Here is a 26773-nt window from a genome sequence, read left to right on the forward strand (position 1 = left end):
AAGGCAGTGGGTGGATGAAACCTGAATTTTACTTACACAAAGCCACAGGTTTTCATAGTACACCATTACAACATTCTAGCTGCCAGCGTCCTAACGACCAATGACATCATCAGTTGATATAGAGGATGTCAGTTGCCTGCATAGCATCAATTTTTGACCCTCCCCGGCCTCCCTCTATCAGCTTTGGGGTCACATTAGCTGAGTGATGGAGAAAAACTGAGGGAGAAGAGAAACATTGGAATACTAGACACTCGGACGAGAATATTTGTACGAAAATTCTTTGTATAATCGATGAATGGACGAATGTTGTTCGAAAAATGTCACTTGCTTTTAACATTCGATTGTAAAATGAATGTCATTTCTGAACGAAATCACTTAGCACAGCACAATTACTCCTTGTTATGGTTTGTGGAATAGGTAGGTGAAGGTAGATGACATTATACCTGCATGTTTTGTTTGTACATCTTCCTGTCGATTTGTGCTCGCAGTCCCCACACTGCTGGACCTTTGGCGCGGTTTAAGACCTTGTAGTGGATTCCCGATTTATCGCAGATCCTCCCACAGACTCCATCCAGGGCGTCCACTTCCCTCATTAGGTGACCCTTACCGATTCCACCAAACGACGGATTACAGGACATCTGACCTAGACAGGTAGAAATAAATAAACCATTGTTAGAGACAGAGCGTTTCATGTATTGACCCCGACTGAGCGTTCCGTATAAGAAATGGCCACTTTATGGATTTTATGGAAACCTTTAAGGTTTCCATCGCTAGATTCCTTCAGGAGATGTCAGTTTCCTGGTTGCAATGCTGACCCTTTGAATTAAAGAAATAAAAGTCTCCCCCCCAAACCTCCTGCCTCACCAGCACCTACACATTCACAATTTAAAGCGGTTGTAACTTGTGGCTGTTTGTAATGTGTTTTTTTTTTTTTTTTTATACTAGCACATTATAAAAAAATACTCACCCTGGAACAAAGCCCTTCAGCGCTGTGCTGTCACCTCGGAGACAGCTGACATGTTCCCGTCTTTCTTCTGGGTTCTCATGTTGAGAACTATGCTATGTGTTTGGCTGAAGCCACGATGACGTCGGATCTTCAGAGTGCATGCGCCGGTGACGTAACTGGCTACATTTAGGGTAAATATATCCTAAATGGTGCACATTTAGGAGATATTCATTTTACCTACAGGTAAGCCTTATTATAGGCTTACCTGTAGGTGAAAATGACTAAGCAGGCTTTTTAGAGGCAATGAAGGATCACCATCATGTGATCCTTCGTTGCCTCTATTTGGTAGGTAAAATAGTTGTAAAGGCATTCTCTGCATTAAAGTGTTTGTTAAGCTACTGTTTTATGTTCAGATAATCCTGTGTGTTTCGTTATGCTATGTGCCCCAGTCTCTGCGTTTTATAAAAAAAAAAAAAAAAATGCTGTTCTTTACCCGATTTCTAGGAGCTCATATCAGCACTCACGTGACTGGCCGCCTCTCTCCTCTCCTAATCAGACAGCTACAGCGGGAGGGGCTGAGAATCCCCTGCTGACGTCAGTCAGGGTGAGAGGAGAGAGGCGGCCGGTCACGTGAGCGCCGATATATGCTCTGAAATCAGGTAAAGAACAACATATTTTTTTTTTTTATAAAACACAGAGACTGGAGCACATAGCATAACAAAACACACATGAATATATGAAAGAATAAAAGTAATTTCAGCAGCAGGAAGGAAAGAGGTGGGCACTGTCACGAGCTGACAGACCGGGAGGGGAGGGGGAGAGAAAGACAGAGGAGGACAGAGGAGAGCTGCAGATGACGGAGGCACGTTAACTGACCACAGTGTCAGGGCTCAGCAGCCATGATAAACCGTGGTCAGTGTACAGGGGGAGGGGAGAACAAGGCAGGATCAGCCAATTTTCAGGGGATTCAAGGAGCCAAATTACACAGCACAAGCACTGTGCTGTATAACATGCTTTAAAGAAACAGAATCTATTTTTTTTTGGGGGGGGGGGGGCTTTAAGGTAGAAAACCTTCTGTGCTCCGCTCTCCCCCCCCCCACCTTATACTTACCCAAGCCCGATCTCGATCCAGCTCTGTGCTAAAGAGCAATGACATATTGAGTTCAGATATGTAGTCTGTGCAGGGATCATATCAGGAACTCAAGTGAAGTGCCCTCTATCCTTACCTATGGTTTCCACCTTGTGTGTGATGAGCAGTGTCTTGGCACCGGTCCGTGCTGCCGCTGCAGCAGCCTCTGTGCCTGCATGTCCTCCTCCAACCACCACCACATTGTAGCATTGGGCGTTCTCCTCATTAATGGTGGAGGATACTGTGCGTCTGAGAAGCCGGGGAACAGAATATCGAACTCCATGGAAGAGGATCCACTGCAGGAAAAAAGCAGAAGTCACTTCTCAGATCAATGCACACAAGTAAATCACACTCTATAACCAAATGACTCCCTAAGACCATCCTGACCATGGTACCCCCTTATGGTAAAGAATTCTTCATTTACTCTTTTGTCCAGCAGAAAATGCTAATGAAGGCTGGCTGAACATGTGACCACAAGCAAATGGCTAGAGGATTGACAGATATAAAAATCTAAAAAAAAATAAATAAAAGAAGGAGGACAGGAGAAAAAAGCTAATTTTCCTTTACTATTAAAGGAAAATAGGGGGATTCCGGTTTCTGCTGTCACTTCTTCCGGCTGCTTTGGTCTAGAGAAGAAGCTAATACAGCATGATCTGCGTTCCATTACCTTAAAGCGGAACTCCAGAAATTCATCTCCTTTGTAAAACGTGAAGGTACACTATGAGTTGGTTCCAGCAAGGTGCATGACATCGCCTGGACCTCTGTTATTTAAATCTGACAGGTTTATTGCACTCTCAGAAGACAGCTATTGCTGTAATTTCGGGAGCCTGACCCTGAACCATCTGGTCTCTTGGCATCTCCAACAGCAGAGTCGCTGCAGCTGCTATGCCTGCCCCTTCCCTTCCCCTGCACAGAGAAAGAGATGTACACCGCTCAGGCAGTTGGAACTTCACAGCCAGCCATGGGTGCAGGACCTCAGATTGCCACTGGAAACAGGATACAAGAGAAATGGCCGCACACCAAGCAATGGCTCGCGATGAAAGGCTTTATTGAACAAGGATGCAAGGTACAGCAAAATGGATGGTAGACATGTTATATACGACTCACAGCATGCTTGTTCACTACCTAGTGAACAATCACGCTGCGAGTCGTGTGAAACATGTCTACCATCCATTTTGCTGTACCTTGCATAGTTGTTCAATAAAGCCTTTCATCGCGAGCCATCGCTTGGTGTGCGGCCATTTCTCTTGTATCCTCCCCTTCCCCTACCCAATCACCAAAGCCTTTGTATTATGTGAACTCGTTCACATAATACAAAGGCTTCTGTGAATGGGCAGCAGAGAGGATGGGAAGGTATAGTTTCTGTATGTGATTTTCTCCTCTCTGTCAAAGCCATGAGTATATCAGTGTATGCTCAGGCAGAGCCATAAACCTGTCAGATATAAATTATAGAGATAAGTCCTGGAGGGGTCATGCACTCCTTGGACTTTATTCATAGCGTGCCTTCATTTTTTAGAAAGTGGCTGAATTTCTGGAAGTCAGCTTTAAGTGGAGTGCAGGGGAGACATCAGGGGTCTTATAGACACTTGATGTCTCAATAAAGGGAACCTGTCACAGCAAAAGGTTATCAAATGGGGCTATTAGTTTCCCCTTGTGTTAACAATGAACTTAAAGTGGTTCTAAAGGCTGCAGTTTTTTTACCTTCATGCATTCTATGCATGAAAGTAAAAAAACTTCTGTATCCAGCTCCCCCCAAAGCCCCCACTTATACCGGAGCCCATCCCGATCCAGTGCTGTGCATGAGAGCAGCAGCTCTCTGTGCCTCCTCACAGGGCAGATCCATAGCAGCAGCAGACATTGCCCCCGCTGTCAAACAAACTCTGTGACAGGGTAGAGGGGGTAGGGCTGGGCACCGGTTTCTGTGTCTATGGATGCAGGCAGTGGGGCTGGCAAGCAAGCCTGCACTAGTGCCCCTATAAGGAGAGGCTTCCTATTACAGCACTGGATAAAGAGGAGGACCCAGAAGCACTAACGGGGTACCCAAGAAGAGGGGGGCTGCTGTGTTCAATACCAGAGCAGGTAAGTATAACATGTTTTTTATTTTGTAAAAAAAAAAAAAATATATATATATATACACACTTTTAGAAACACTTTAAAATATAACTGAAGTTAAAACTTTTTTCGTTTCGGATGAAGTGGAGAGGGATTAGCACCCCTGTCAGGTTTTTATTGCTGTCAGTGCCCCCCTTGTGGGATTCGCCCTCTCTAATTGTCCAGTTTACTGTTATCACTGAGAGTGAAAGAAGATCCCAAATTTTGAATTGTCACCAGAACAGGAATAGAGAGGAAATATTCCAATAGGGACACTAGTTCTGGTGACAACCAGGTATTCCCTCACACACTAGTGGGGTACACACTTGTAGGAAATCTGCCGAAAATTCCCGTCCGAGGTAAAATCGTACGATTTGCGGCTAGTGTGTACACAACTTTCAGCAGCCGATGACGACATTTTCAACGAAAAAAAAAAACGGAGGGACAAACACCAAAATTTTTATCGTCCGTCCCCAGACGACCAATTTTCGTTTAATGTGTATGCAGGACCGCGCATGATCTGAAGTTGCTGACGACCCAGAAGTCTAGGAACAAATGTCCCAAAAAAAAAATAAATAAATCGGACGAGAAATTTCGTGAACATGTATGTACTGTCAACTAAAGACGATAATGACCGCTGAGCACGAGAGAGAAATCGGAGGATATTTCATCCAATTTTTGTCAAGTGTGTACGGGCCTTTAGTTAGCAGGGATTTCCTCTCACTTCCTGTTTAGGCTATAGGACAGATAGCAATGATATTCTCCCTGTAATGGGACACAGATGGGCAAAAAAACCTGACAGAGGTTATAACCCTCATTAAACTATCCAAATGAAAAAGCAAAAGTTTTGAGTTTAGTTCTACGCAAATTTTTTTTTTTTTTGTTATTTCCTGACATTACATCAGGGAACTAATTGAGAGTGATGGAAAATTTCCTTGTTGCATCTGGAGCCATTAGAGGAGATTTAAAGCGATACAGACTGCTTGATCATGACGCTCTGGTGAGTGTGTTATCTTTATGGTGGAGGGAAGATCACATGTTGAGTTTGTGGATTTATGGCATGAAAAGTACCATTGAAGGCTATCAAAAGGATTTATGGACACTTTTTTTTAATTGATTCATACAATTTGTCTTTGGAGGGCATTGTATTTTTGTATGGACACATAAGGCATTTAGGTATATCATCTATGAATATTGTATATTTTTGATTTAGTATAATAACAGCACTGCTTCTTTTATCAATATATTGGTTATGCATAGAGGGTTTGCACTAGGGATGCACCGAAATGAAAATTCTGGGCCGAATCCGAAAATGCAGGATGCCCTTGGCCGAAAACCGAAACCGAAAATGACTTTTTTCCCCCAAATGATTTTAAAATAGATAGAACAGGGGCATACACCAAAAACAGGCAGCGACGTACACCTGTCGCTGCCACCCTGTCACAGTATACAGTGCCTTGCGAAAGTATTCGACCCCCTTGAACTTTGCAACCTTTTGCCACATTTCAGGCTTCAAACATAAAGATATAAAACTGTAATTTTTTGTGAAGAATCAACAAGTGGGACACAATCATGAAGTGGATCGAAATTTATTGGATATTTCAAACTTTAACAAATAAAAAACTGAAAAATTGGGTGTGCAAAATTATTCAGCCCCTTTACTTTCAGTGCAGCAAACTCTCTGCAGAAGTTCAGTGAGGATCTCTGAATGATCCAATGTTGACCTAAATGACTAATGATGATAAATAGAATCCACCTGTGTGTAATCAAGTCTCCGTATAAATGCACCTGCACTGTGATAGTCTCAGAGGTCCGTTTAAAGCGCAGAGAGCATCATGAAGAACAAGGAACACACCAGGCAGGTCCGAGATGCTGTTGTGGAGAAGTTTAAAGCCGGATTTGGATACAAAAAGATTTCCCAAGCTTTAAACATCCCAAGGAGCACTGTGCAAGCGATAATATTGAAATGGAAGGAGTATCAGACCACTGCAAATCTACGAAGACCTGGCCGTCCCTCTAAACTTTCAGCTCATACAAGGAGAAGACTGATCAGAGATGCAGCCAAGAGGCCCATGATCACTCTGGATGAACTGCAGAGATCTACAGCTGAGGTGGGAGACTCTGTCCATAGGACAACAATCAGTCGTATACTGCACAAATCTGGCCTTTATGGAAGAGTGGTAAGAAGAAAGCCATTTCTTAAAGATATCCATAAAAAGTGTTGTTTAAAGTTTGCCACAAGCCACCTGGGAGACACCAAACATGTGGAAGAAGGTGCTCTGGTCAGATGAAAGCAAAATCAAACTTTTTGGCAACAATGCAAAACGTTATGTTTGGCGTAAAAGCAACACAGCTCATCACCCTGAACACACCATCCCCACTGTCAAACATGGTGGTGGCAGCATCATGGTTTGGGCCTGCTTTTCTTCAGCAGGGACAGGGAAGATGGTTAAAATTGATGGGAAGATGGATGGAGCCAAATACAGGACCATTCTGGAAGAAAACCTGGAGTCTGCAAAAGACCTGAGACTGGGACGGAGATTTGTCTTCCAACAAGACAATGATCCAAAACATAAAGAAAAATCTACAATGGAATGGTTCACAAATAAACATATCCAGGTGTAAGAATGGCCAAGTCAAAGTCCAGACCTGAATCCAAGCGAGAATCTGTGGAAAGAACTGAAAACTGATGTTCACAAACGCTCTCCATCCAACCTCACTTAGCTTGAGCTGTTTTGTAAGGAGGAATGGGCAAAAACTTCAGTCTCTCGATGTGCAAAACTGATAGAGACATACCCCAAGCGACTTACAGCTGTAATCGCAGCAAAAGGTGGCGCTACAAAGTATTAACTTAAGGGGTCTGAATAATTTTGCACGCCCAATTTTTCAGTTTTTTATTTGTTAAAAAAGTTTGAAATATCCAATAAATTTCGTTCCACTTCATGATTGTGTCCCACTTGTTGTTGATTCTTCACAAAAAATTACAGTTTTATATCTTTATGTTTGAAGCCCGAAATGTGGCAAAAGGTCAAAAAGTTCAAGGGGGCCGAATACTTTCGCAAGGCACTGTATGTACTGTGATGGGTTGGCAAGTGGTTAATTTAATTACCAATGGTATTAGTATTATGCATCATGAGGGGGTTAATGTATTGCTACTGCTGGTCACTGATGCATTAATGACCGACCAGTATCAGTGTTAATTAACACTGGTTGCACTAATGCAGCACAAAGGGGTTAATTAACTGCCACTGGTCGGTCATTAATGCATCAGTGACCAGCAGTGGCAATACATTAACCCCCTCATGCTACATAATACAAATACCATTGGTAACCTCGCCTCAGCGTCCCTCCCCATCCCAATGATGCAATCTCCTTACTCTCAGCTCCTCCTGTGTCCTTCCTTTCAAAAGACCCACCTCTGGCCGGCAGCCCGCCTCCCGGTGATGTCACTACTACTACGATGTGCATGAATGAACTAACACACCGGCGAGCGAGCGGGCGGCCGCTAATAGCTATAATTAAGTGAGCGCTTCACTTCCGTGTCAGAGGAGGGGAAGTGAAGCGCTCACATAGTTATAGCTATTATCGGCCCCTCGCCCGCCAGCGGGGACAACGTGGCCTTCGTTTGCAGGTAAGTGTCACATAATGTGCTAGTATGCAATGTTTACTTCCTTTTTAAGACCCCTTTCACACGATCGGACCAATCAGGTCTGCCCAGCCGTTTTTCAGGTGGACCTGATCAGGCCACCCATTCCACACAATGGGGAGGTGGATGTAAGTGGACACCTGCCTGGCATCCGATCCAACAAGATCCGCTGAAAACAGACGAATGGCGATACGTTCGCCATCCATCCAGTGAGTCGCATTGGATGAAAATGGACAGGCTGTCTGTTTTCATCTGATCCCCCCATAGAGGAGAGCGGGACTCTGACAGGTCCATCTCTGCAAAGTGAGTGGAGTGGGACCCATCATCCACCTGCTCAATAGGGATCAACAGAGCAATCCCAGCTGAGCAAGCGGAGTCCATGAAAAGGGTCCAACTCTAAACTGCTGAACTGCAAAGGCTTTTCCTGGTAACTCCATGGCACCATACACAATGCTTGGTTACTCTGCCCACAACCAACCCACAGGACCACTTTAACTCTATGAAAGAAAAAGCTCCTCTCCACTATTTTGGAGCGCCTTACTGCCTCACTTCTGCCTCCCATTGGAAGGTAGAGGAATTACAGTAGAAAAAAGCGACGATCTGAAGTCGCACGATTTCAAAGCCACACAATTTTAAAACCGCATTTCAGTGCGACTTGAAATACATCTGTGAGGCTTCATGCACAGATGTCTACTGAAGTCTCACCCGAAATCGCCAAAAGTAGAGCAGGAACCACTTTTGCAAACCGGTACAGCGCTCGCGAAGTCAGCGTCACACTGATTGGACCGGTGTCATTGCCGGAAATAGGCTACAACTAGTCATGGGATTTTGACCTGTCAAATTGAATAACAAATCGCTCCAATGTGAAGGAGGGCTTAGAAAGTTTAGGGTAGTTTGCCATCATTTTATGGGCATTCACAATATAAGGCTTGGCATGTTGGGTATCTATTTACTCGGTAAAACCTCATCCTTCGTATTATAGCAAATGTTGGGTAATATATTGTGTGACTGTGCACTAATATTAATGTTTGTGTATTTTTTTTTTTTAATGAAAATTTGCACTTGAGAAAGCAATGCAATTGTATTGTGTGGTGTAAATGTGGCTCTGGCAGCAAAAGGGTTAAAAAATAAAGGGGAAACAAAAAGTAAACACTGTAATGTAATGTAACCATACATCACACCTCCCCCACACACATATTATATATTCAGTACAAGGTGTCCCCTTTCCTTGTCAGATATGTTATTGTTGTCACCAATACAAGGATCCCTTTATAATTCCATTGTAGACCCAAAACCTTTCCCTGTTCCCTACAATGATTTCCCCCAAGTGTCACCTTCCCTGTGTCCCCCTGAATTCCCATCCTTACCTTCCCCCCATGCTCTGCTATGGACGCAGCCATCTTGATGACCTCATAACTTACCATAGAGGTGAGAGGGAGAGAAGGGAAGAAGGGCTCTCTGTAGCCCTCTGCTGGCCTGGAGGAATGCAGCTGTTCATCCTCTGTAGCCCTGTCCTCACTATGCCTGTTGTCATATGAAGCTGTACAGAAGAATGAATATACCAGTATGGGGGAGAAATGCTTCACAGAATTCTTCCAGAACTTCCAATTGTGGGTTTATGTTTACAATCTAGATGAGGAAACTGAATTCAAATATAAGGAGAACCAGCAGGAAAAGTCCAACTCTAATGTCTGTATATACACTATGTACGGACACAAGTATATACACTATGTACGGACACTAGTATATACACTATGTACAGACACAAGTATATACACTATGTACGGACACTAGTATATACACTATGTACAGACACTAGTATATACACTATGTACGGACACTAGTATATACACTATGTACAGACACTAGTATATACACTATGTACAGACACAAGTATATACACTATGTACAGACACTAGTATATACACTATGTACGGACACTAGTATATACACTATGTACGGACACTAGTATATACACTATGTACGGACACTAGTATATACACTATGTACAGACACAAGTATATACACTATGTACAGACACTAGTATATACACTATGTACGGACACAAGTATATACACTATGTACAGACACTAGTATATACACTATGTACGGACACTAGTATATACACTATGTACGGACACAAGTATATACACTATGTACGGACACTAGTATATACACTATGTACAGACACAAGTATATACACTATGTACGGACACTAGTATATACACTATGTACAGGACACTAGTATATACACTATGTACGGACACTAGTATATACACTATGTACAGGACACTAGTATATACACTATGTACAGACACTAGTATATACACTATGTACAGACACAAGTATATACACTATGTACGGACACTAGTATATACACTATGTACAGGACACTAGTATATACACTATGTACGGACACTAGTATATACACTATGTACAGGACACTAGTATATACACTATGTACAGACACAAGTATATACACTATGTACGGACACAAGTATATACACTATGTACAGACACTAGTATATACACTATGTACAGGACACTAGTATATACACTATGTACAGACACTAGTATATACACTATGTACAGACACTAGTATATACACTATGTACAGGACACTAGTATATACACTATGTACAGACACTAGTATATACACTATGTACAGACACTGGTATATACACTATGTACGGACACTAGTATATACACTATGTACAGACACTAGTATATACACTATGTACAGACACAAGTATATACACTATGTACAGACACAAGTATATACACTATGTACGGACACTAGTATATACACTATGTACAGACACAAGTATATACACTATGTACAGACACTAGTATATACACTATGTACAGACACTAGTATATACACTATGTACAGGACACTAGTATATACACTATGTACGGACACTGGTATATACACTATGTACAGACACTAGTATATACACTATGTACAGGACACTAGTATATACACTATGTACAGACACTAGTATATACACTATGTACAGGACACTAGTATATACACTATGTGCAGGACACTGGTATATATACTATGTACGGGACACTAGTATGTACACTATGGGCGTGCAAAATTATTCAGCCCCCTTAACTTAATACTTTGTAGCGCCACCTTTTGCTGCGATTACAGCTGTAAGTCGCTTGGGGTATGTCTCTATCAGTTTTGCACATCGAGAGACTGAAATTTTTGCCCATTCCTCCTTGCAAAACAGATCGAGCTCAGTGAGGTTGGATGGAGAGCGTTTGTGAACAGCGGTTTTCAGTTCTTTCCACAGATTCTCGATTGGATTCAGGTCTGGACTTTGACTTGGCCATTCTAACACCTGGATATGTTTATTTGTGAACCATTCCATTGTAGATTTTGCTTTATGTTTTGGATCATTGTCTTGTTGGAAGACAAATCTCTGTCCCAGTCTCAGGTCTTTTGCAGACTCCATCAGGTTTTCTTCCAGAATGGTCCTGTATTTGGCTCCATCCATCTTCCCATCAATTTTAACCATCTTCCCTGTCCCTGCTGAAGAAAAGCAGCCCCAAACCATGATTCTGCCACCACCATGTTTGACAGTGTGGATGGTGTGTTCAGGGTGATGAGCTGTGTTGCTTTTACGCCAAACATAACGTTTTGCATTGTTGCCAAAAAGTTCGATTTTGGTTTCTGACCAGAGCACCTTCTTCCACATGTTTGGTGTCTCCCAGGTGGCTTGTGGCAAACTTTAAATGACACTTTTTATGGATATCTTTAAGAAATGGCTTTCTTCTTGCCACTCTTCCATAAAGGCCAGATTTGTGCAGTATACGACTGATTGTTGTCCTATGGACAGAGTCTCCCACCTCAGCTGTAGATCTCTGCAGTTCATCCAGAGTGATCATGGGCCTCTTGGCTGCATCTCTGATCAGTCTTCTCCTTGTATGAGCTGAAAGTTTAGAGGGACGGCCAGGTCTTCGTAGATTTGCAGTGGTCTGATACTCCTTCCATTTCAATATTATCGCTTGCACAGTGCTCCTTGGGATGTTTAAAGCTTGGGAAATCTTTTTGTATCCAAATCCGGCTTTAAACTTCTCCACAACAGTATCTCGGACCTGCCTGGTGTGTTCCTTGTTCTTCATGATGCTCTCTGCGCTTTAAACGGACCTCTGAGACTATCACAGTGCAGGTGCATTTATACGGAGACTTAATTACACACAGGTGGATTCTATTTATCATCATTAGTCATTTAGGTCAACATTGGATCATTCAGAGATCCTCACTGAACTTCTGGAGAGAGTTTGCTGCACTGAAAGTAAAGGGGCTAAATAATTTTGCACGCCCAATTTTTCAGTTTTTTATTTGTTAAAAAAGTTTGAAATATCCAATAAATGTCGTTCCACTTCATGATTGTGTCCCACTTGTTGTTGATTCTTCACAAAAAATTACAGTTTTATATCTTTATGTTTGAAATGTGGCAAAAGGTCGAAAAGTTCAAGGGGGCCGAATACTTTCGCAATGCACTGTATATACACTATGTACGGACACTCGTATGTACAGGGCACTAATATATACACTTTGTATGGGACACTAGTATATACACTATGTACAGGGCACTAGTATATACACTACGTACGGGACGCTAATATATACACTATGTACGGGACACTAGTATATACACTATGTACAGGACACTAGTATATACACTATGTAGTTATTTGAAAAAAATAAGCAAAATACAATTTCAATTGTTTATATTGTCAGTTTTCAAAGCGCCCTCTTACATTGGGTGTCCCCATCAGAGTCCTCCCTTATTTTGTGTGCCCATCACAGTGTCCTCTACATCTGTTGTCCCCATCAGAGATCCCCTGTACATCATGTGTCCCCATCAGAGTGCCCCCTTACATTAGGTGTCCTCATCAGGGCACCCTCTTACATCAGGTATCCCCATCACAAGGCCCCTTACATCGGGTTTCCCCATCAGGGTTCCCCCTTACATTAAATGTCCCCATCAAAATGCCCCCTTACATCGGATTTCCCCATCTGAGTGCCCCCTTACATCAGACGTCCTCATCAGAATGCCCCTTTATATTAAATTTCCCCATAACATTTCTCCTTTACATCAGGTGTCTCCATTACAATCCCCCTTACACCAGGTGTCCCTCTACTTCAGATGCTCCCATCACATCACCCCCTTACATATGGTATGCCCTATACAGTGCCCCCTTACATCAGATTCCTCCATCAGAGTGACCCCACCATACTGCCCCCTTACATCAGATGTCTCCCTCATAGTGATCCCACCATACTGCCCCCTTACATCAGGTGTCATTATCAGAGTAACCCCAACACACTGCCCCCTTACATCAGGTGTCTCCATTAGGGTGACCCCACCACACTGCCCCCTTACATCAGGTGTTTCCATTAGGGTGACCCCAACACACTGCCCCCTTATATCAGGTGTCTCCATCAGAGTGACCCCAACACACTGCCCACTTACATCAGGTGTCTCTATCAGAGTGGCCCCACTACACTGCCCCCTTACATCAGGCATCTCTATCAGAGTGACCCCAACACACCCTTACATCAGGTGTCTCCATTAGGGTGACCCCAACACACTGCCTCCTTACATCAGGTGTCTCCATCAGAGTGACCCCAACACACTGTCCCCTTACATCATGTGTTTCCATCAGAGTGACCCCACCACACTGTCCCCTTAAATCAGGTGTCTCTATTAGGGTGACCCCACCACACTGCCCCCTTACATCAGGTGTCTCCATTAGGGTGACCCCACCACACTGCCCCCTTAAATCAGGTGTCTTCTTCAGAGTAACCCTACCACACTGCCCCCTTACATCAGGTGTCTCCATCAGAGTAACCCCAACACACTGCCCCCTTACATCATGTGTTTCCATCAGAGTGACCCCACCACACTGTCCCCTTAAATCAGGTGTCTCTATTAGGGTGACCCCACCACACTGCCCCCTTACATCAGGTGTCTCCATTAGGGTGACCCCACCACACTGCCCCCTTACATCAGGTGTCTCCATCAGAGTGACCCCAACATACTGTCCACTTACATAAGGTGACTCTATCAGAGTGGCCCCACCACACTGTCCCCTTACATCAGGTGTCTCCATCAGAGAGACCCCAACACACTGCCCCCTTACATCAGGTGTCTCCATCAGAGTGACCCCACCACACTGTCCCCTTACATCAGGTGTCTCCATCAGAGTGACCCCACCACACTGTCCCCTTACATCAGGTGTCTCCATCAGAGTGACCCCACCACACTGTCCCCTTACATCAGGTGTCTCCATCAGAGAGACCCCAACACACTGCCCCCTTAAATCAGGTGTCTTCTTCAGAGTAACCCTACCACACTGCCCCCTTACATCAGGTGTCTCCATCAGAGTAACCCCAACACACTGCCCCCTTACATCGGGTGTCTTCATCAGAGTGACTCAACCACACTGTCCCCTTACATCAGGTGTCTCTATCAGAGAGACCCCAACACACTGCCCCCTTAAATCAGGTGTCTTCTTCAGAGTAACCCTACCACACTGCCCCCTTACATCAGGCGTCCCCATCAGAGATTCCTTTGTACAAAATGGGTCCCCATCAGAGTTTCCCTTTACAACAGGTGTTCTCATCACATTTCCCTTTTACATCAGGCAGGGCCGGGACAAGGGGTGGGCCTGATTGAACATCTCTGGAGAGATCTGAAAATGGCTGTGCACCGATGCTCCCCATCCAACTTGATGGAGCTTGAGAGGTCCTGCAAAGAAGAATGGGAGAATCTGCCCAAAGATCGGTGTGCCAAGCTTGTAGCATCATACTCAAAAAGACTTGAGGCTGTAATTGGTGCCAAAGGTGCTTCAACAAAGTATTTAGCAAAGGCTGTGAATACTTATGTACATGGGATTTTTTTATTTTTAATAAATTTGCAAAGATTTCATACAAACTTCTTTCACGTTGTCATTATTTATGGGGTATTGTTTGTAGAATTTTAAAGAAAATATTGAATTTAATCAATTTTGGAATATGGCTGTAACATAACAAAATGGCATAAATCAGAAGATACTGACCCCAAAGGGCCACCAGCACGTCTGTGGCATCCGCCAGAGGATCCCTTGACCGAGCTACAAACCTCTGCACCTTTCTTTTGAGCCGAGACGCCAACATATCCACCTCTGGGGTGCCCCAACTGAGACATAGCTGATGAAACACCTCCGGATGAAGGAACCACTCCCCTTGGTCCAGCGCCTGCTGACTGAGGTAATCCACCTGCCAATTTTCCACCCAGGAAGTTGTACTGCAGAGAGGGCTGGAAGGAACTGTTCTGCCCACCTTAGAATGCCGGCTACCTCCAGAGCGGCCAGGACACTTCTTGTGCCCCCTTGGTGATTGACATAAGCCATGGCCGTGGCATTGTCCAATTGAATGCGCACTGGACAACCCTGAAGACGATCCATCCAACGATCCAGACACAGTCTGATCGCTCGGAATTCCAAGATATTGATCGGTAGTCTGGACTCGTCCAGTGTCAAGATCCCCTGAGCAAAATGTTTGCAGAGGACGCCTCCCCAGCCTGACAGGCTGACATCCGTGGTGACCACTGTCCAGTACAAGGGGAGGAAGGATTTTCCCAGCCAAAGCGCCGGAGAACGAAAGCCACCATATCAGGGACTCCCTCGTTCTCCAACTCAGCCGGATCTGATTGTCCAGAGACTGCAGAGTCTTGTCCAATTTGGTCAGAATCTCCCTTTGAAGAGACCTCGTATGGAACTTTGCAAACTGAAACGCCACAAAGGTAGACACCATCAGGACCAGCATTGGCATGCAAGTCCAGAGGGATGACCATCTGTTGGACAGCAGGAGGCGAATCGCAGCATGCAATTTCTGGAGTTTGTTCAGAGGAAGGAGCACTCTGTCTAAGGTCGAGTCCAGAGTCAGACCCAGATAGTCCAGCTTCGTGGACAAAGCCAGAGCAGACTACTGAAAATTCAGAATCCAGTCGAACTCCCACAGAGTTCGTATTGTGATTTTCCACCAAAGCAGTGGGAGACTCCACTCGCAGAAGAAGATCGTCCAGGTAGCCCAGTGCCATGATCCCCCGTCAGCGTAGCAAAGCTAGCACCGAGGCTAACAGTTTTGTGAAGATTGCCGCCGGGCACCCGCGATTGTTCCCCATATCAACAAAATGGTGGCACCACAAGGCATACAGGGACCCAGGAGGGAGACCAGGTCTAGGGGACAGATCCAGGCAGGATGGGGGCCCTGGCAGTAGCCCCCACCAGGTACAACCCACCCCTGCACAGCTGATCGTCTGGTTGCTGGCGGCACACCCCCCTTGGCCTCCATCACTAGTAGGTGCCTTGCCCACACCCCCGGAACAGTTGCTAGACCACCCAAACAGCCCCAGCGTATATGTGGAGGGGAGGGGGGGGCAGGGGAGGGACCCCTGCTGACAGATTCATTGGTTGAAGTAATGCGTACGGGGGCGGAGCGTACGGGGGGGCCTGCAGGAAGGAGGGGAACATGGGGGTCCGACTGTCGGAAGGAGGGGCCCACATCCACCCCCAAAGCCTCCAGGGGGAGAGGGGGGACAGCTACTCACCATACCAGGAGCCAGGCTGGCACCGCTCCAGACAGAACCCCTCTCCATGGAAATGGGGGGCTGTCAGCCAGGAGGAATGCTGCAACTCGGGTCGAGACCCGGTCATATGCGACCTCGCGAGGCGTTTAACTCGGCCAGCCCCCGTCTGGTGTGGCTAGGTCGCGGCAAATCTAGTGCGGAGGCTGAGGTCTGCACGTGTTTGCTGGCCAGACTGGGGTGACCACTGGATCTAGATTATCTAGGCCGTCGCCCAGTCTGGCAGTTGATTATAGATCTCACAGGAAAATCCAGGAGAAAAAATATCCATCTAAAAAGAAAAAAAATTGCCAGGACCAGAGATCCCAGCAAGGAACTAGGTCCTAACTCCTGACTAGACAGAACAAAAACTGAATGACTATAGCAGAGAGAGGGAGTATACCTCCTGGGACTGTCCATGGATGTAGCCAAAATTTTTTGCCTAGTGTCCTACATTTGTAGGGGGCAGTATAACCCAATGGTTATGATTACCAGGAGCTGTGTCCGTCTAAGAACATCAGAGAAATGGATTTTATGGTAAGTCAAAAATCCTGTTTTTTCTACTTCTTCTTATAAAAATATACTATAAATTCAATTTTTGTCTGTGTCCGTCAATGAACCAAAGAGAATGTAATTTTTTCTTAAAATTTCCGGTCTTTTTTCATTTATATTGCAAAAATAAAAACTGCAGAGGGGATCAAATACCACTAAAAGAAAGCTTTATTTGTTGGAAAAAAAGGACATAAATTTTGTTTGGGTAAGTATTGCATGACTGCGCAATTGCCAGTTAAAGTCACGCAGTGCCAAATTGTAAATATCGGCCTGGTCATTAAGGGGGTAAAACCTTTCCGGTCCTTAAGTGGTTAAAAAAAGACCACATAGATGAGTTCTTGCTGGGAAAAAAATATTTTAAGCAGCAGACAGCATGGATTCATGAAAGACAGAAGTTGTCAAACAAAGCTGATTTCTTTTTATGAGGAGGTAAGTAAAACCTTGGACAGAGGGGTGGCTGTGGACGTAGTATACTTGGATTTTGACACAGTTCCCCACACACGGCTAATGTGCAAGGTAAAGTCTACAGGCTTGGAAAGATTGGTTTGTAAATGGATATAAAACTGGCTAAGAGATAGAATTCAGAGAGTAGTGGTTAATGATTCTTACTCTGAATGGTCTAAAGTTATCAGTGGTGTACCCCAAGGTTCAGTGTTGGGACCCTTACTTTTTAATATCTTTATAAATGATATAGGGTCTGGTATTAAAAGTACCATTTCAGTCTTTGCAGATGACACCAAGCTTTGCAGTGGAATAACTTCTTTACAGGATGTCTCCAACTTACAAGGAGACCCCAATGCACTGTTTCATTGGGCAACTATGTGGCAAATGAGGTTTAATGTTGATAAATGTAAAGTTATGCTCTTGGGGGCTAAGAATATGCATGCAGCATACATACTAGAGGGAGTAGAACTGGGGGAAACCATAGCGTAGAAGGATCTGGGTGTTCTGGTAGATCATAAGCTTAATAATAGCATGCAATGCCAAGCTGCTGTTTCCAAAGCAAGTAAAGTCCTTTCTTGTATTAGGAAAGGCATGGACTCCAGAGAGAGAGAGATATAATTTTGCCCCTGTACAAATCATTAGTAAGACCTCATCTGGAATATGCAGTTCAGTTTTGGGAACCAGTTCTTAAAAAGGATATCGGGGAACTAGAGAAAGTGCAGAGAAGAGCAACCAAACTGATAAGAGGCATGGAGGAGCTCAGCTATGAGGAAAGATTGGAGGAACTGAATTTATTCTCTCTTGAGAAAAGGAGATTAATGGGGGGATATGATCAACATGTATAAATACAGAAGGGGTCCATATAGTGAACTTGGTGTTGAGTTATTCACTTTAAGGTCATCACAGAGGACAAGGGGGGAATCTTTATGCCTAGAGGAAAAGAGATTTCATCTCTAAATATGAAAACGTTTCTTCAACGTAAGAGCTGTGAAAATGTGGAATAGACTCCCTCCAGAGGCGATTCTGGCCAGCTCAGTAGATTGCTTTAAAAAAAGGCCTGGCTTCTTTCCTGGGTGTACATAATAAAACTGGGTACTAATATTTATAGGTAAAGTTAATCCAGGGAATATCCAATTGCCTCTCGGGGGATCAGGAAGGATCCCCCGCCCACTGTAGCAAATTGGATCATGTTTTGCTAGGATTGTTCTCCTTCCTCTGGATCAACTGCAGGTATAGGATTGTGTATATGGGATTGTATGGGTTTTTTTTTTTATTGGTTCAGCCAGATGGACTTTTTTCAACCTGACTAACTATGCAACTATGATCTAAAAAGTCTACACACCCCTGTTAAAATGTCATGTTTCTGCGATGAAAAAATGAGACAAAGATTAATCATTCCAGAACTTTTTCCACCTTTAATGTGACCTATAAACTGTACAATTCAAATAAAAAAAAAACTGAAATATTTTAGGGAGGGAAGTAAAAATAAAAAATAATGTGGTTGCATAAGTGTGCACACCCTCTTATAACTGGGGATGTAGCTTTGTTCTGAATTAACCACTTAAGATTTTTCCCCCTTCCTGACCAGGGCCTATTTTGCGATTCGGCACTGCGTGACTTTAATGGACAATTGCGCAGTCATGCGATGCTGTACCCAAACGAAATTGACGTCCTTTTTTTTCCCACAAACAGAGCTTTCTTTTGGTGGTATTTGATCACCTGTGCGATTTTTTGATCACGCGCTATAAACAAAAAAATAGCGTCAATTTTGCAAAAATAACAATATTTTTCACATTTTTTTATATGAAATTCCCCAAAAGAAAATGTAAAAATCAAAATTTTTTAACATTTTAGGCCAATTTGTTTTCTGCTACATATGTTTGGTAAAAAAAACGGAAAAAGCGTATTTTGATTGGTTTGCGCGAAAGTTATTGCGTTTACTAACTAAGGGAAAGATTTTTGTCATTTTTATTGTTTTTTTTTTTTTAACGAGTAATGGCGGCGATCTGCAATTTTTTTTGTGGGACTGCGACATTGGGGCGGACAGATCGGACCCTTGACTGACATTTTTGACACTTTTGGGGTTACCAGTGACATTACTGCAGTAATCAGTGCTATACATATGCACTGTTACTGTAATAATGACACTGGGAGGGAAGGGGTTAACTTTATTGGAGAGGGAGGGTGTGTCCCTAGGGGCGTGATTCTAACTGTGATTGGATGTGGCTGTTTGTGTAACAGCACAGATCAACGGTCCTACATAGGTGTGTTCCTTGTTCTTCATGATGCTCTCTGCGCTTTAAACAGACCTCTGAGACTATCACAGTGCAGGTGCATTTATACGGAGACTTGATTACACACAGGTGGATTCTATTTATCATCATTAGTCATTTAGGTCAACATTGGATCATTCAGAGATCCTCACTGAACTTCTGGAGAGAGTTTGCTGCACTGAAAGTAAAGGGGCTGAATAATTTTGCACGCCCAATTTTTCAGTTTTTTATTTGTTAAAGTTTGAAATATCCAATAAATTTCATTCCATTTCATGATTGTGTCCCACTTGTTGTTGATTCTTCACAAAAAAATTAGTTTTATATCTTTATGTTTGAAGCCTGAAATGTGGCAAAAGGTCGCAAAGTTCAAGGGGGGCGAATACTTTCGCAAGGCACTGTATGCACTGTTACTGTAAAAATGACACTGGCAGGGAAGGGGTTAACTGTATTGGAGAGGCAGGGGTTAAATGTGTCCCTAGGGGGCGTGCTTCTAACTGTAAAGGGGCGTGGCTTTTCATGTAACCACAGAGACATACGATCCTACATAGCAGGATCGTATGATCTCTGCAGTTACATCAGGGAGAAATGACAGGCGGCTTTGTTTACATCAGCCGCCTGCCTTTCTTCCTCAGCAGTGGACGGACGATCACGGGTGGCCGCTGGACATCCGAGCCGCCGGTCACACGCGCGGGTGATCGAGCGGGGGTGGGAGCACGCCTCCGGCAGCACGCGCTCGCCCTTTATTGGCTCGCGGGCGAGTGACGTACCCCTACGTCACTTTGCCCAGGAGGGGCTGACCGCCGCCGTAAATAGTCGTTCGGCGGTCGGCAAGTGGTTAACTCATAGAAACCTGACATTTTAACAGGGTGTGTAGACTTTTTATATCCACTGTACACCACTGTGAGCGTCTCACAATGTGCATTAGAAGCTGCAGCAATTCAGACAGAGGGGTTCATTTACTAAAGATAAATAGTCTGTGCACTGCAAGTGCAGTCGCTGTAGATCTGAGGGGAACATGCAGGGAAAATAAACTGCATTTTTGCTTACACACGAATGATCGAAATCAGCTTCAGCTCATTTCAGAGATTCCCCTCAGATCTAGAGCAAATGCACTTCTAGTTCACAGTATATTTAAGGCCTTTAGTAAATCAACCTCAGAGCGCATCTTATTTCCTGGCTGGAAGATGTCCAGCATCATCTAACTCTTTCCTTGCCAGCCTGACTGTCCCTGGCCCATCCCTTTCATTCATTTAACCACTTCAGCTCCGGAAGGTTTTACCCCCTTAATGACCAGGCCATTTTTTGCAATTCGGCACTGCGTTACTTTAACAATTGTGCGGTCGTGCGATGCTGTACCCAAATACAATTGATGTCCTTTTTTTTCCCACAAATAGAGCTTTCGTTTGGTCACAAAAAGCATATATATATTAATTTGTTTGCGCAAAAGTTATCGCGTTTACAAACTATGGGATATCATTTTTTACTTTTTATTTATTTTTTTTGTTTTTATTAGTAATGGCGGCGATCAGCGATTTTTTTAACCACTTGCCGACCGCCGCACGACTATCTACGTCGGCGGTCAGCCCCTCACAGGCAAACTAACGTAGGGCTACGTTGCTTGCTTGTGAGGGTCTAGGGAGCGAGCGCGCGCCGCCGGAGGCGCGCTCCCGCTCCCGCGTGGTCACGGACCCCCCCCGCGCGTGTGACCAGCGGACCCGATGTCCGCCGGCCACTCGGCAATCGGCGGGGGAGAGGGAGAATGTCAGGCAGCTTGTGTAAACAAGCTGCCTGTCATTCTCCTCGCTGTAAAGACACTGATCACATGGATCTACTATGTAGATCCGTTGATCAGTGTCCTTACAGCTCAAGCCACAGCCAATCACAGTAGAAAGCACGCCCCTAGGGACACACACAGCCCCTCCCTCCCAAATAAAGTTAACCCCTTCACTACCAGTGTATTTTTACAGTAACAGTGCATATATATAGCACTGATTACTGTAGAAATGTCACTGGTAACCCCAAAAGTGTCAAAAATGTCAGTCAAGGGTCCGATCTGTCCGTCGCAATGTCGCAGTACCGCAAAAAAAAAAAATCGCAGATAGCCGCCATTACGCGTTAAAAAAAAAAAAAAATGACAAAAATCTTTCCCTTTGTTAGTAAACGCGATAACTTTTGCGCAAACCAATCAAAATACGCTTTTTGCGATTTTTTTTTACCAAACATAGGTAGCATAAAACAAATTGGCCGAAAATGTTAAAAAATTTTGATTTTTACATTTTTTTTTGGGGGGGAATTTCATATAAAAAAATGTGAAAAATATTGCTATTTTTGCAAAATTTACGCTCTTTTTTTGTTCATAGCGCGTGATCAAAAAATCGCACAGGTGATCAAATACCACCAAAAGAAAGCTCTGTTTGTGGGAAAAAAAGGACGCCAAATTCGTTTAGGTACAACATCGCACGACCGCGCAATTGTCCGTTAAAGTCACGCAGTGCCGAATCGCAAAATACCCCCTGGTCGGAATGGGGGTAAAATCTTCCGGGGCTTAAGTGGTTAAGGGGACTGCGACATTGTGGTGGACAAATCTGACACTAAAGCCCCGTACACACGCACAGATTGTTGGCTGTAAATTGTTGGCCAACGTCCGATCTGCCGATTGTAGTAGTATGATGCTTCCGACAACCAACTGCGAATTTTCGGCCGAAAAAAATCTGGTGTGCATGCTATACAATGTTTGTTGGCCAACAAAGAACGGCCGATTGTTCCTCAGTCAGTACAGATTTCGGCAGACAAAAATCAGATGAGCAAGACTGGGCATGCTCAGAGAAGAAAAAACACAAGGAAAGTCAACCATCACTTCTGAAGTTGGTTTTTGTTGGCCAACAAAAGTCCAGTGCAAGTCTAGAGCACATTTCAACCAACAAACACTGGACGATCAGTTGGCCAACAATCTGTACGTGTGTACGGGGCTTTAGTGACATTTTTTGGGGACCAGTGACACATAATATGCACTGTTAGAGCCGGTTCACATTATGACGACTTGGTCAGCCTGGCAAGTCGCGCACCGTCGGGTCCATTGAGTAGTACAGGACCGGTTCTAATAGGAACGACACAAGTCGCTCCAACTTAGAAAAAGGGTCCTGTACTACTTCGAGACGACCTGGAGGCAACTTGCATAGACATTAATTTTATGAAGTCCGTGCAAGTCACGCTGCACGCGACTTCACAGGTCGCCCCCCAAGTCGGAGCGACCTAATGTGAACGGGGGCTTACTGTATAAATGACACTTATAGATTTTTTTGACTTTTATCTATTTTTTTGTTTTCATTAGTAATGGCAGTAATCAGCGATTTTTTTGCTGGACTGCGACATAGCGGCGGACAAATCTGACACTTTTTGGGGACCAATGACACCAATACAGTGATCAGTGCTAAATAATATGCACTGTTACGGTATAAATGACACTTAATGTTAATACTGGCAGTGATCAAGGGGTTAAGTGTGAGCCTAATTGTGATTACTAGCTGTGGGGGAGGGGGCTCTGTGAAAGGCACACAGAGGTCGGTGTTTCAGCTTAGCTGAGACACACAATCTCACTGTGCCTGTCTGACAGGAGAGCCGCCTGCTTTGTTTACATAGGCAGGCAGTTCTCCTGTCAGTTTCCGCAAAGATCGCGGGAGGCCGGTGGCGATCCAGCCTGCTCCTCCCATGGTCTGGCTCCCACTGTGTCTAATCACAGCGGGAGCGCGGCTCAGACGGCGCGCGCTCCGCCGACACCGCGTGCACATAATCACATAGATCTACGCGATTATGCGCAGCCGATCCGCCCTGCCGCAGTAAATCTGCGTGGGGCGGTCGGCAAGTGGTTAATCATGGAGGCTCAGCATCACATGTGAGCATTATCTAGGGTGGTCTGCATGCAAATACACCCTGCCTAGGATTGCCTACACCCATCAAAGCAGTTTCATCGGCAGACTAGAATAGCTACGGCCACGACAGCCTATCATTGCACACGATGGCTACGGGCTCAGCAACCGCTGCTATCCGCACACAGCGGTCAATTCATGCACCAGAAATCAGTCGATTCCTACCAATGAGATTCGCAGCATGGCAAAACACTGGTGTGGATGGTGCCTAAATTCTGTGTGTATCCCAGCACCCACTACGATAATAAAAGAAAAACACAACACACAGGAGAGAAAGGCTTAGTTAAGTGTTTTTATTCTTGTTAAACAATACATTTTTTGTGTTTCGGAGAAAAACTTTTTTTTTTTTTTCCCTCCGTTTTTTTGTTTCTTTTTTTTTTTTCTGTTTTTGTATCTAAAAACCGATCCAACAATTTTTTTTTTCCGTATAATAAATAATTTAAAGATATACTTTAGGCAAATAGATTAAGGTAAATACGGTTTTACAAATGCAAAATAAACAAAACAGAAAACCTTTAGATAAAATAAAAACAGCTTCAGAAAAAAAGTACCTATTATCACTATTACACAGTAGAAAAATAAATTAAAAAAAAAAACAAAACAAAAAAAAAAAAAAGGATTACTTAAATCGGGAGAACTATATATATATATATATATATATATATATATATATAGTGTTTTAATGGGAGTAATATATACACTAATAGTATATATTTTTATTATATATATATATATGTATACATACAAAGAGCAGAATTTAAAGCATACCACGCCCTTGTCAAACAAAAATGTAAATTAAACATCAAATTGAAATGACGGACTGATTACGCACTCTCTAGGAGTACCTTTGCATGTCTGCAACTGAAGAAGCTATTTTGTGAGTAGAACCAATAGGTGTTATGGTAGAACTCCAGATAGAGGACGAAATTTAAAGTATACAGAAATTGATGGTGGCAGATATCTGTGCATTAATGAGAATAGGTAGCAACTAATGCTTATGCAAGAATCTGAATAGCTACAGGTCTGTGTATAAAACGTTAGTTGTGCAGATGTTACAAACATTCACATAATTAGAGCAAAAATTGCATGCGTGTGATTTCTTTATCATCAGGACCATCTAGAAGCCATAATGCATTTTTTTCCCCCCAGAAATAAAAGTACCTTCATCAGGACAAAAAAAAAAAAAAATAATGTGGCCAGTAGATGGCGCTGGCAATATAGGAACTACACATATTAGAGGAAGTATGGCAATTTTCACCCTAATTCAGTGGTTCTCAACTCCGGTCCTCAGGACCCAACTAACAGGCCAGGTTTGCAAGATAACTGAAATACATCGCAGGCGATATCATTTGTTGCTCAGTGATTGCAGTATTCTAGTCTGCATCTCCCCAAGGTAAGATTTAAAATCTGGCCTGTTACTGCAGTGGTCCTCAACTCCGGTCCTCGGGGCCCACTAACTGGACAGATTTTAAGTATTACCTTGGGGAGATGCAGACTAGAATACTGCAATCACTGAGCAGCAAATGAGATCACCTGTGATGTAATTTAGTTATCTTGCAAACCTGGCCTGTTAGTGGGCCCCGACGACCGGATGTTGAGGACCACTGAGTTAGTGGGTCCTGAGGACCGGAGTTGAGGACCACTGAGTTAGTGGGTCCTGAGGACCAGAGTTGAGGACCACTGAGTTAGTGGGTCCTGAGGACCAGAGTTGAGGACCACTGAGTTAGTGGGTCCTGAGGACCAGAGTTGAGGACCACTGAGTTAGTGGGTCCTGAGGACCAGAGTTGAGGACCACTGAGTTAGTGGGTCCTGAGGACCGGAGTTGAGGACCACTGAGTTAGTGGGTCCTGAGGACCGGAGTTGAGGACCACTGAGTTAGTGGGTCCTGAGGACCGGAGTTGAGGACCACTGAGTTAGTGGGTCCTGAGGACCAGAGTTGAGGACCACTGTGTTAGTGGGTCCTGAGGACCGGAGTTGAGGACCACTGAGTTAGTGGGTCCTGAGGACCGGAGTTGAGGACCACTGTGTTAGTGGGTCCTGAGGACCGGAGTTGAGGACCACTGAGTTAGTGGGTCCTGAGGATCGGAGTTGAGAACCACAGCCCTAATTGCTCTAATGTTTGTCACATCCGTACATAAGCATATACGTTTATAAACTCCATAATCTTTAATTAATGCAGGCTTACTGATGAACAAGATTAATTTGATAGCAGCAAATGTTGACTCCATCTAATAAAGTTCCTGGGTGCTCTGTGAGACCTGACAACTGTTGGGATGTTCTCAGTGTAGGGTCTAAATAGCCCCAGACTGCATGGGGGTAGGCATTCAATAGTGGTGGTTTGACAGAATTTTATGACATCATAGTGTGTAATCAATAAGACAAAATAAACATTGCAAGCTCTGGTGAGCTAATAGGCTTTTATTTTGGATTTCTCTGTGTTAAAGCATGAAAATGCATTTTGATGTGCTGCGGTGCTGTTCATTCTTAATGGAATCCCAAGGCACCTTGTCAACACATTACAATGTGTAGTGAATTGATGAGCTGCAAAAAAAGAAAAAAAAAAATGCACCTTTTTGGTTTAATAGGCAGCCCATACCAATACAAGGGCTTCCTTAACAAAATGCATGTACACTACATTGCGTCACCATCTCACCTCGTCCAATCAGAGAATGCTTTGCATTCATTTAGAAAATGCAAAGCATTCTCTAAATGGCGCCGATGCTGAGCAGGACACTCAAAAACGAGACCCAGAAGCATATGGAGATCACTGGACTAGCGCTGTCTACTTCAGTGATCTCCGATTTCCAGGGGGATTAGCTAGGTATGGTATATATACATAGTTACATTGGTTCATCTAACTATGCAAAAAAATAAACCATACCTGAAATTCATTTTTAAGGAGCTCAAAGAAAAGGTCTGCAAATTTTGCAGTGGGAAGAGAATAGGACCATCTTCAATGACCAGGCCACCTGCATAGAATGATGAGTGGAGGTCCTCTAAAGCCAATTAGATATGAGGAAAATACTGGGTTTAGAAAGTTGTAGGTGTTCTACCAAATAATAAATCAAAAGGCACCAGAACTGAGAAAACCTGCAGAGCACTAAACTGCAACTGCAGGCATCATTAGTTTTAAAGT

General features: G+C 43.8%; 1 protein-coding gene across 1 annotated transcript in view; it reads right to left on the reverse strand.

Moving 5' to 3' along the window:
* Nucleotides 1–9237, reverse strand: part of MTO1 (mitochondrial tRNA translation optimization 1) — a 43740-nt gene extending 34503 nt beyond the window's left edge. The window contains exons 1-3 of the mRNA XM_082260176.1: nt 9180–9237; nt 2173–2371; nt 444–643 (exon numbers count right to left, since the gene is read on the reverse strand). Coding sequence (XP_082116302.1) covers nt 444–643; nt 2173–2371; nt 9180–9236 — 456 coding nt within the window. The 5' untranslated portion in view covers nt 9237. The remainder of the gene's footprint in view (nt 1–443; nt 644–2172; nt 2372–9179) is intronic.
* Nucleotides 9238–26773: the final 17536 nt, after the last annotated feature.

The sequence above is a fragment of the Pelophylax lessonae genome, assembly GCF_965119305.1.
Source record: "Pelophylax lessonae genome assembly, chromosome: 6".
NCBI lineage: Eukaryota > Metazoa > Chordata > Amphibia > Anura > Ranidae > Pelophylax > Pelophylax lessonae.